We start from the raw sequence: 12,787 nt of genomic DNA on the forward strand, positions 1-12,787 counted from the left end.
AGGCATCATCCCGGGGGGTCAAAAGCCACACGCATAAATGTCCTGGCTCAGGATGCCAAATCTTTCTCCTTTAGGAGAAAACTACCATGGTGATCAGACCACTATCAAATTTAGCACTGGAAACTGAGGCCTTGCTGGCTCTCTCAGAACCCCAAGTAGGACTCTGTGGCCTAGTTGCTGAAATCTGTGCAATGTGGGTAGAATCAGTGGTTTTCACATTTTTCAGTTATTAATGACAAGCTGCAGAGAGAGAACCGGGACACTCAAATGGGAGAAATTGTGACCCAGTTGTTGGTCCCAAAAAACAGCAGAGAAGTGTTTTTCCACATGGCTCGTTATAGCCCCATGGCCAGGCATACATGGACTAATAAAACACTGCACTGGTTAGGGGTCCATTTCCATTGACCTAGCTTTTCGTTTGTGATATATATATAATCAGTGGTGTTCTTCTTGAAATCAATGTCAGCTGGTAAATCTGCTGACCACCCAAAGCATGCTATTCTTTGATATCCTTTAAAATAGAACTGGAATGGATCTTCTCAAGCTACAAGATATCACTTTTTAACAATTATCATGAACTCCCTGATATGTTCCCCAAAGAAGTCTGTATGTTAACACAAAAAGTGTGGTCGGGGCATAATCTTTGAAAAGAGTCACAACTGATAATGGAACATCATTTATGTAACATAAATTATGTAAACATTAAAAAATGGCAGGAATTACCACACCAGGCTGGTGGATTAGCAGAGCTCTTTAAACCTTATAAAATATGATTTGGACAAAAGGATTGCTTGAACCCAAAATATCGTGATAAATTATGTTTAAAAAATTTTAAAGCCACCTAAAAAGTTAGTCCAACACTGAGTAAAATTAAGTTCTGTACATCCTGGACATGTGAGCAAATCATCACAGTTTGGGACACTGATTGCTCACTGTCTATAATGTTCCCAAATTAGACAATTTGTACTAGGAGTTTATTCCACATCACTGGATCAAAATTTTTTCAACAACTTGCAAGAACCCTTCAATATCAGGCAGAAGGTTGTGGAAGTCAATAATGATGTACTGCAAATGGATAACATACAGCACATATCACATCAGTCACTTTAAATAGTAGAAGCAGGCAGCCTCTGGTGCTCTGGAGAAAGCTAGCAGTGCAAGATGAGTTGTGAACAGATAGTACTTGGATACACCATTTCTCACTATAATAGAGAACAGAGCTTGGCATATCACTTTCTTGAACATAAAAAAAGAGTGGTTCAGAAACTTGGGGAAAGGTTAGAGATGGATGTAATAGAGGTAAAAGAGACTTATTGGGGTTTACTTTTTTAATCAGTTCTAGAGATTCTTTTATCCCCACACATACCTTATTATACTGTTTGCTTAATCACATTTTATCACATTCACCCTGTATATTTCAGTGGAATTTGTAAGACAGCCCCACACTGTATATATCATGCTTTAACTTGCTGATATAATAATCTATAGAAACAACTGGCAGCATACACAGGAAAGTGTGCGATTCAATGGGTGAAGATACCAAATCTGGACTTTCACTTGGGTCGGTGAAAAGAATCCAGGTCATAACCCATGATCAAATATAGTTCTAACAGTTTTCTGCCTAATTATTCAGACCTCAACACCACTGACTTTTCTTGTCTATTTAGTTTGCAAATTGACCTATCAGACACTGGGCTGGGGGCTTTTCTGTCCTAGGGGCTGGATACCAACAGTGTCCTATCACTGCTTTTGAACACCTTATCAAGGAAACCACCTTGATGTTGGTGGGCACTAATTTTCTAGAAAAAGGAACAATGGCTATATGACAGAGATATTTATTGTAAATACTGTCATCAGTTAATGTCCTAGAAAGTTTTGACATGTATGTAAATGCACACAAGTTATTATTCAGGCAATTTTCACTGCCCTGGTCCTGATGTTTATAAGTGTAATAGGACATGCAGGGAAATGATCCATTTCAACAGGACTACATATAATATGCATATATACAGATGCTTAACAGAGTGCAAAGCTTAAGGAACATAAATTGCTCGTACAGAATCTGGCTTTTAGCTCGATAAAAAAAAAAAATTTAACCTTTGCAGAAATCTTGAAGTCTAATCGTATGTTAATCCCTTTCCTTTTCCAGCTATATCTTCCAGCTAGCAGATACTTGAAGACATGATATGCAATGTTCCTGAGCCACTGGCCAGCAGCAGCAGTACATTATTTATTCATTCTGTTTACATGCTCCCCCTGCTGCCAGGGGAAAACCCAGCCCCCAGACCTGACATCCTGACCGGTATTAAATTTCAGGTCACAGAGTGAGAGAGAGAAATTGCTCCTGTCACACAACATGAGAGGCGTTTAACTCACAAAACTGTTATGGAGAGAGTAAAGTACCTCAGTTTCATTTTCAGTATCTGAGAGGTAAACTATCTTTATAATGCAGTACTTTAGCTGATGGGCCACAACATTTTGGTCCTGAACTCTACATAAAAAATAAAAAAATCAGGTACTTCATGTGAGCAGAGAGAGACGAGTAAGCCACAGCATGACCTGCTTCACATCACGCGTGACGGATTCATGACAACCGCTTAGTGATGGTGATGCTTTTCAATCAGCAACACTGAAGTGGAGGCAATTACAGCATGGCAATTACAATTATTGAATGAGCTCTCTCATCAGCAACTGAAACGAAAACCATCATCGCAATGAGTGCGCCGATAAAAATATTAATGCGTTTGCAGTGAAACAGCTTGTGGTGTCAAAGCTGACTGAGAAAGTACATATACAATACAAATACAAAACGCATACAATCATGACAATCTCACGCACTCTAGAATAAATAAAGTTAAATGTTTATTGAATAGACAGAATGAAACATCACTCTTACTAATTTAGCCACTGATGCCTGAAAATGATCAATTAAAAATTAAGCTTGATGGCTCACATACAAACCAGGCCACTATTTAATGTGTACTGTTTTCGACCACAAGTAACTGGGCATTGTTTTTGTTATTTTGGTTCTGTAGTTAAAGCATCACATGACTTTATTAATGACAAACTTGTGCAATGAGTACAAGGCTTTAAAATCTAAAATTTAGTTTTAAAACAAAAATGTATTAATACAGAAAATCAATACTCTAAAACTTGCATTTCTATCAGGTTATGGGACCAAACTTAACTGAATGGGTCTTGTCTTCTACAGTATGTTTCATCTTGACAAGCTAGTGTGAGTGAGTGCACAAGAAATCCAAAATGATTTAATACATCTACTGTATGAACCAAACATATATAAGTGTGTATAATATAGCAGAAACAAAACAACTGAAGTGAAATGTATTTTACTCAAGATTGTTGGTGCTATCATTAAAAAGCCTCGTTCAAGCTGAAGCAGTGTCATAGAGATGCATTAAAATGTAGCCTTGAAGACCACTGGATGAATTTCATTATAGGATAATTGGCCTGCAGCACAGAGCTCTAATGAAGTTAGGAAAATAACTGAAATATCATTGTTTCCAGAGAAACTAGAGCAATTATCATATCTATTGCATTTGCAGAAATGGGGGATTTCAAATGAAAAGGTTTCAAATGAGGACAAAGTAACCAGGGGGCTCTGTATGTATTTCTTCATACATTATGGTGTATTCTGCAATGTATGGAAACAAGGATTAGACTGTACCAGACAACAGTATGCCTGAAATAACATGCTTGTATATGACACTTACCCTAACAATATTGAATATGCTATTTATGGTGGTTATTTGTCAAGCCACCCATAATGGGCTATTCAGATCTATGTGCAGTGGCAGAGGAGAGCAAAAGAGCATGGGGAGCTGGTGAGTGAAATGCTGCCAGAGGCCAGCCTAAACAGAGCATCACAACACCGTACAGACAGGAGAAGATAACACCATCACACTGTGAAAGAACGCTCCCTGTCACTCTCTCTCTGACTCGCGCGTGTGTGTGTGTGTGTGTGTGTGTGTGTGTGTGTGTGTGTGTGTGTGTGTGTGTGTGTGTGTGTGTGTGTGTGTGTGTGTGTGTGTGTGTGTGTTTATATGCTTGAGTGTAAGACGGAAAAAAAAATCTAAAAAGGCAGGAATAGCAGGAAAAAAGAATATCACTGGGCAAGTTAATTCAAGAGAGAGAGAGAGAGAGAGAGAGAGAGAGAGAGAGAGAGAGAGAGAGAGAGAGAGAGAGAGAGAGAGAGAGAGAGAGAGAGAGAGAGAGAGAGAGAGAGCAGGGAAAGTGTGAAAGAACACTAAGTGAGACATTAACACATTAACAGCTCCATACCTGACCCATGGAAGTTATCACCTGCACATTTCTGTCTCTAATCATCCTTTCTGGCACAGACTCATATCTGATTCTAACTACAGATTTTATGAACAAATCCACTCTTTTGTGAATCAACAAAATCAAGCAAATCAAGGCAAATTTCTTAAAAAATATCTTCATCCTTTACCAAATATCAAAAACATTTTTGAACAATTTTTGTCTTTATATTTATTTCATGACTTATGTGTTATTGGATCAGTAATGTGAATGTATGCAATTTAAAAGAGCAAGATACAAAGACAATGAGAAAATTTTACCAATAAGGCTTGTTACATAATCTGATAAACTCATGCTTCAATCTGAGCACCAACTGCTAGCTAGCTGCTTGCTTGCCAACATAATAGTGTACTAGCATTACAGCTATCATCCTTAATAATTTCATTAATAGATTATCTCTACCACTTACCAATGCTTATTCTTTTCCTCTTTATCTTGTTTTCTCCTTTTATGGCTTTAGACAAGTAAATTCTCATTAGTTTAAAAAGCATGATAAAACTAATTTGTCACATTTGTCAGAATTCATTCCCACATGCTAGCATGATGGTGCCCTCTTTGGAAGAGGTTCTTGATGTATCGTTGTACATGTAAAGCTACTGGAGGATTTGGGGATGGTCCGCACTTTGAGATTTGACATTTTTCATGGACCTAGTGTTGGAATTCAGAGCCCTCTCAAAATTCAGCAAACTAAGCTACTGTCTGCCTTGGTGGTTTGTCTCTGGTTAGTTTTGAGTTTGTTTCCCCTCGCTAGCATTACTAGGCTGTATTAACAAGCATTCTTTGCATTTTTAACTACCTCATCCCTATGAGCTTCCACTGTGTATTTTTTATTTTATTTTATTTAATATATGAAGTCTCTGTCCTTGCTGGATTAGTTGTCTTGCATTATGAGAATTCTACACCTCTCACTGTCTATCTAACTACTTTGCCTGTGGAGTCATGCCACTATCATGGATGCATGGGCTTCCGTTGCCATACTAGTTATCATCTACAGCTCTATGGTTTTAGTAAGTTTTCCCTCTACACAACAGACCCATTGTTTCTTCTCACTTGGGTCAGGTGACCTTTAAATCATTTCACATCAACCACCAGACCCTTCATCTATTTATATGCTGCGTGTTTGTATACATACACTGCTGAACAAGTGATTATACAATATACTGGAACTTTATGCTGGCTCGTATCCCTTTGTATGCAAAATGTCCTCTACAGAAAATGCAGAATACCGCTTGCTGTCTGGTTCATAACCTCTCAATGTTCTTTCATTTGACCCTTCCTACTGAATTCACTCAACTGAGTTCTTTCTGAGTTCCCATTTTTGCATTTAAACTCTATTTAAAATGTGCCACATTATTTATGCATTCATGCATGCCAACTCAGGTCTTCAAACTCAGGGCAACTGACATGTCCTCCTCTGAGGTCTAAACATGACTGCAATGCAGGATTGTTCCTTTAGTGTCCTGGCTTCTCACTGGTGGATTGTCACTGGTGTCCACCTTCATTCTAAATGGCTTCTTTTTTTTTTTTTTTGAAGAGATCTAAAGACATTTCTTTTTCACTATCTACGATAACATTTCCACAGTTTTAGGTAAAGCATGAGGGTAACTATACCTTTGTAGTGCCAAGATATGTACATTTCATGGCCATGCATCAAAATACTATTTTAAAAACATGTTAGAAATGTGCTTTATTAATAAATTGTACAGTACTTACAGTCTATATGATATTAAGAAGTAACACAATTTTTGACTATATTTGCTCCGTAATCAGACTGTACTTCAAGGGTTTCAATGACAGCAATGTGGTTAGTTTGTCTTCAACGATTCTTTGAATGATATACTGTATGATAATATGATCTATAGCGTAATAGAGAGATCAATATATAAAGAGCTCAGATGTCTAATGAAAGCACAGAATGTTCCTTTTTGCCCACTTTTTGTACAGAGCATGAGGTGTAATCAATCTTCCGATCATGCAGAACAGTAATGTAATATGGAACAGTTAAGACTGTCATTAGATTTTAATGGGAATAAAAACAATGCACTTGCAACGTGTTCCGGTTTTAAGCTATTTTTAAACAGAATGCAGATTGAAGGACAGAAACAACACAAGCCCTTCAGCTAAATAAGTATTTTCCACTATTTGTATGATTTTCACCGTAAAATCTGGTTTCTAGGACTTTGTGAATTAGCCCAGAGCATCTTCTTTTAAATTAAAGTCATTCCTCTCTATCTAATCATTACAATTAACACTTACTGGTTCTGCTTCCAGTGCTTAGGGTGAAGTTTGATTAGATCACAGAAATGAACCAAAACACATCCACTGACTTTAGTGGCTGGATGAAGGACCAAAAAAAGTGATTTTTATTAAATATATTAGATGTCACTATATCTGGACTTCAGTGGGGAGACAACCAAGTACAGAAACAACAGTTCAATTTCACCCAGACTTCAAGAATTAATCAGCCAAGACAGAGACTCAGATCTATACTGCACGAAGAAGAAAAATGTTCCATCTAGACATATGTCAAAAAGTTAGTCTGGCAGATTATGGTGGCCCGTGCACTTAATCGCACATATTTTCTAAATGCATCATTACATTTTATCACCCTATCGATCCTACATGTCCACTTTTCTGTTTCCATTTGAGTCACATCATCTGAAACCTGCTAAGAGGTGACCTAGTTTTTGGGGCTTTTGAGGCAAAATCCAAATTCTCATCCAAAAGCATTCATAAAGTTCACTGTAAATGTATCGTAAGTCAGAGTCTGATTCAACTCAAGCACATGAGGAAAGCAGTCAAATTAATCAAGACTCAGATTTTCTTTTTCAGCATAATGAAATCCTCAAGCGCTTCAAGTGGCCCTGTTTTGACAGATTTAACTAATCCCCCTTAATTAATCAGTTAGCTGCCTAATAACTCGTGGCATACTGCAGCACAAGCTACACATATTAAAAGAATGCAATATATCTCAAACAGACAGTTAGACATGGTTAGAGGGATATTGGTGGATAAATCATAAATGTTTTCCATGCAACAATGTAAATTATCTTTACAAAGGAGACAGCAGACATACTGAACGGCTCATCATTAGTATTTCATGAATCTTTTCTGGGCTAAAATCACAGCAGTTATTAAGGTTAGTCCAATCTCAGTGTGCTACTTGAATAGTATTCTGATGTGTTTTTTTAGTCACTCTCCAATGTGCTCAATGGGTGAAGATTCTGCCAAGGCTATATATTTAAGGAAGCAATGTGTAAAAAAAAAAAATAATAATTAAAAAATGCATGTCAATTAGATTATTAGTCAAGTTATTATTAAAGCATTCGTCTAGCTAAAGTGAAGGAGAAAGACAGCCCACTGTGGGCAACTCCAAAGAGTGCACGTGCGTCTTACAAAAATGCGTCGGGACTAAAGCAGTCTGATTGATGTAGGAGTTTAGGCTAGAGATCTACTACTCACCGTCCTCTTTCTCGTCGAAGACCGGTCTCTTAGAGGAGCTATTCGCACCCATCCTCTTCTTCCACTTGGCCCAGTGAAACATTGAGGCTCAGATGGCATTCCTCGCCCGGTGCGGAACTAAACAGCGCGCAGTGCCGCTACAGTCCGAGCTCCAGCATCTCCTCTCCCCGAGCGGAAAGATCGCCCTGGTACCGAGTTTGTGAAGAAATGTACTGCAAAAAAGACAAGAAGACGAGCGACGAGAAGGAAACAGCGAGCAAAATGGAAGTGAAGTGGAGTGTTCGACGTGTTGTTCTGCTTTTCTCTGAGTGGTGATCTCTGAAGCGCTTCTCCTCTCATCACCACTCAGCCCCTCCTCTGCTGCTCCACACACTTTAACGGATTACAATCCCACTTCCGCCACTGGAACAAAGGAAAACTGTCATTCACCTTATATCACGAACTCATAATTTAGTAAAACTTTCTTATTTACTTTCGTACTGTCCAATTTGTTACGCATGAAATATGGAATTGTCTTTTTTTCTTCAAGTGGCGTACATTGAAGCTCAGTCAATGAAGCTCAGTCAATGAAGCACAGTCAATGAAGCATAGTCAAGGAAGCACAGTCAAAGAAACACAGTCAAGGAAGCACAGTCGAGGAAAAACAGTCAAGGAAACACAGTTAAGGAAGCACAGTCAAGGAAAAACAGTTAAGGAAAGACAGTCAATGAAGCTCAGTCAATGAAGCACAGTCAATGAAGCATAGTCAAGGAAGCACAGTCAAAGAAACACAGTCAAGGAAGCACAGTCAAGGAAAAACGGTCAAGGAAACACAGTTAAGGAAGCACAGTCAAGGAAAAACAGTTAAGGAAAGACAGTCAAAGAAGCTCAGTCAAGGAAGCACAGTCAATGAAGCATAGTCAAGGAAGCACAGTCAAGGAAGCACAGTCAAGGAAGCACAGTCAAGGAAAAACGGTCAAGGAAACACAGTTAAGGAAGCACAGTCAAGGAAAAACAGTTAAGGAAAGACAGTCAAAGAAGCTCAGTCAAGGAAGCACAGTCAATGAAGCATAGTCAAGGAAGCACAGTCAAGGAAGCACAGTCAAGGAAGCACAGTCAAGGAAAAACGGTCAAGGAAACACAGTTAAGGAAGCACAGTCAAGGAAAAACAGTTAAGGAAAGACAGTCAAAGAAGCTCAGTCAAGGAAGCACAGTCAATGAAGCATAGTCAAGGAAGCACAGTCAAGGAAGCACAGTCAATTAAACACAGTCAAAGAAGCATAGTCAAGGGAGCACAGGAGCACTTAAAAAAACTTCAACTTGCTCAGAATAGAGCTGCCAGAGTTGCTCTTGGCTGTTCGTACAGGACCGGTGTGAATGAGATGCACACTATATTAGTATGGTTGAAGGTACAGGATAAATTGAAGATAAGTCTTCTGTGCTACATTCATAATGCCATCTATAAAAACAACCCCAGATTTTTTGTGGATAAATTGGTTTACAGTGGATATTACCACATACATATTACTCGGCAGGTCAGCTCTGGTGATCTAGTTGTTCCTTTTGCACAGTCAAATTGTATGAGGAGAACTGTAATATTTAGATCCTCAGTAGCTTGGAATCAACTGTCAATGTGTATAAGACAAATAAGCAATATATCTCATTTTAAAAAGATGGTAAAAAAAAATGTATGATCTGTAATGAAAACTAAGTGTAATGACTCAAATTGAAGTGTATTTATTCTTTTGATAACATATTGTAAAAAGTGTAATTTGATTGTGTATAATATGTTTTGATATTGTAAAATGGACCCCAGGAAGATTAGCGACCACTCGTGGAAGCTAATGGGGTTCCAAATAAATAAATAAATATATGAAACACAGTCAGGGAAGCACAGTCAAGGAAAAACAGTCAAGGAAGAAGAGTCAACCAAGCATAGTCAAGGAAGCACAGTAAAGGAAGCTCAGTCAAGGAAGCTCTGTCAAAGAAGCACAGTCAAGGAAGCTCAGTTAAGGAAACACAGTCAAGGAAGTACAGTCAAGGAAACACAGTCAAGGAAGCTCAGTCAAGGAAACACAGTCAAGTAGCACAGTCATGGAAGCATAGTCAAGAAAGCTCAGTCAAGGAAACACAGTCAAGGAAGCACAGTCAAGGAAGCTCAGTCAGCTAGTCAACAAATCACAACACTGAAAATTATATATAATGAACAAAAGAAAATCTTACACCTTACAAAAGTACATTTAACCAAACACATTTAAGTCTGACACCAAAGATTTTTGTCCTTGGTGTCAATTGTTTTGTCCTTGGTGACACTTTTCTTGTTTTACAAGGTCACGTCACACAACTTTTAGTTATAAATTACTATTAAATGTACACATTATATACATTTACATCTATGACTTTTGCAGATGCCTCTGCAGAGTGACAGACAGTAGTGCTATGAAGTCTCTATCCATAAATTCTCCTGATGCTGGTTCACTGGGTTAATAGCACTAAGAATTCCATCAGTCTAAAACCTCTGTTGGGGAGGAAATGTAGTACAAAAAGCGCACAACCAGCAGTTGTTTTTAAAGGTGCTAATTAAAATTTATTCTAAACATTATCATTATTATTTAACGGTCACAAACACCTTTAATGATTCCAACAAGAAATTGCATGTCATGCAGACAAAGGCATTCACAGCTGCCTTTTTAAAGCCAAAAAGAATATCAGGTAACAAAGCTAACTCAAACACACGACTTTGAAACACAAAGAACGTGAACCAAGAAAGCAGTACTGAAACTCAATTAATTCCATTTTATTTGTCTAGCACTTTTAACAGTGGTCATTGTCACAAAGCAAGGCAATGGTGGCAAGGAAAATCTCCCTTGGACAATTTGAAGAAAAACTAAGAAGAACCAGACTCAAACGGTTATTATCAATCATTTCCCCTCTATAACTATATACTGTACTATATAGTCAAAAATATGAGCAAGCTATGACATTGAGCATCAGAGACATATCATAAAAGGCCTTAGGCCTTAAACCAAGAAATATTTTAAATAACCTTCTATAGCATCCATATTACTCAAAATGAAATCTGTTTAAAGTTTATATGTGAGCATGTATTAATGAAATTAATTACCCATTAATTAATTTAATGTATTTAATCAATACTAATCTTTTCATTTTTGTTTAGAAATCACAGATTTGTTTTTGTCATATTTACGTTTATGGAAGGCCCACATATGTGTGTGATGGTCAACTGACCACAAATTTTTGGTACTTTTGTACATAGTTCTAGTTTTATATCACCTACAAAATACTCAAATGGCTTTCCATAGGGTGAACAACAACTTGTTAGGAGGCATATAGCTTAATAGGGGAACTGTAGCACAAGCAATTCTGATTACTTAGGCAGCAGAATTAATGAAACATCATGTTATATGTGTATTGTATTTTTTATATGCCAATCACTCTTATGATTCACATAAAATGTCAGTAGCTCTGTGGCATGAAAGATGAGTTGGGTCTTTGTTCCTTTTTTTTTTACCTAGATGTTTTTGGTATTTCACTTCAAGTCTGTTTTGCTTTCTCAATTTTTCATCTACTGCCAAATAATAACATCAATAAAGTGATCATACTGATTGACTCTGTCCATAATTTATAGTTACACAACTATTGTGAAGGAGTTATGGTCTGAACAAGACATGGTCTGAAATCGAATCAATGCTCAAATATCAAGGAAATAAAAGTTCTCTTCTGAGTCTGCTTGCATTATGAACACCAAAAAATGATTTTATTTGCAGCTAGTCCTTTTTAAGGTGCACATTAACTGAACTGAATATGATTCACTAAAATCTAGTATATTTGAAAACGCATCAGCTTTTTGGACTGGACACTTGAATTGAATGATTATTCTAAAACTCAGTAGGCATATAATAATAACTTTAATGTGTAATTGTATCTATAAAATGGGTCTGAACAAAATTCATAAATAAAACAGAGTTTAAAAAAATCAAATAATAGTATTTAAATATTATTAAGGGCTATAAATTAAAGTAAAAATATCATGTATTTTTATAATGAACTTATGAAGGTGGACGTCACTATCAACTACTGTTGTACACAATTATTAAAATACTTATTAGAGATAGTTACATTTTTTTCTTACATTTACAGCATTAAGCGGGATTAAGGGCCTTGATTATGGGCCCAGCAGTGGCATCAGTCTTGGGATTTGAACTCACAGTCTTTCATTCAGTGCAACTATTAGGTTCTTTACATTTTAACAATAAAATAAAATAACTAGCTAAAAGAAAAGATAAGCGGCATACAGGTAAAATTTATTTGTATATTTATAAACATAAAGTGCTACTGTGACCAATTCTACTCCATTTATTCACTCTCTAATCCTCTTCCTAATCCATTGTGCAAGGGTGGGATCTTCCTGGAAGGTTCATTACACATCTGCATGTTTTAATAATACATATATTTTCATTTTTATTTCTTAATTATTGTTCTAACAATGAATATGGGCAATTTTGTGGCATCTGGGTATTTTTTCTTATAACCCTTTCCTAATATATACATGTCACTATACTCTCATGTAATTTTGTATATTTTTCCTTCTTTTTTTTATTTCCTAAGAAATACAAAATATACATAATATACAATTTAAATAAAATACAGTTCTTTGAGTGGAAAGTTAACTTTAATGAACAAATACGATAAGCTTCGTGATTATATCAGCATAGTTAAAGAACAATTATTGATTCGTTCTTTAACACCACTGTGTTTATACATTTGTGTAGCAGACCTAGTAAAAACGCAAAAAAATAATAATAATAATAATGGACTGACCTTTTATGGCTTCTTCCGCACGCCGTAGATTTTGTTTCACTTTCTTGGCATGTTACCATAGTGACACTTCACAACACCCCAAAAGGGCAGGAAACGCGAGAAAGGAAAAGGAATGCATGGAAATACTGCAAAGATTTTTTTTTTGGTTTCGAAGTATGGATTTAAG

The 12,787-nt window shown here is 36.8% G+C and overlaps 1 protein-coding gene across 1 annotated transcript in view; it reads right to left on the minus strand.

Moving 5' to 3' along the window:
• Positions 1–12,760, minus strand: part of LOC113660985 (serine/threonine-protein kinase 32C) — an 83,262-nt gene extending 70,502 nt beyond the window's left edge. The window contains exons 1-2 of the mRNA XM_027174863.2: positions 12,622–12,760; positions 7,801–8,202 (exon numbers count right to left, since the gene is read on the minus strand). Coding sequence (XP_027030664.1) covers positions 7,801–7,882 — 82 coding nt within the window. The 5' untranslated portion in view covers positions 7,883–8,202; positions 12,622–12,760. The remainder of the gene's footprint in view (positions 1–7,800; positions 8,203–12,621) is intronic.
• Between the last annotated feature and the right edge of the window lie 27 nt (positions 12,761–12,787).

This window comes from Tachysurus fulvidraco, chromosome 4 (assembly GCF_022655615.1).
Source record: "Tachysurus fulvidraco isolate hzauxx_2018 chromosome 4, HZAU_PFXX_2.0, whole genome shotgun sequence".
Lineage (NCBI taxonomy): Eukaryota > Metazoa > Chordata > Actinopteri > Siluriformes > Bagridae > Tachysurus > Tachysurus fulvidraco.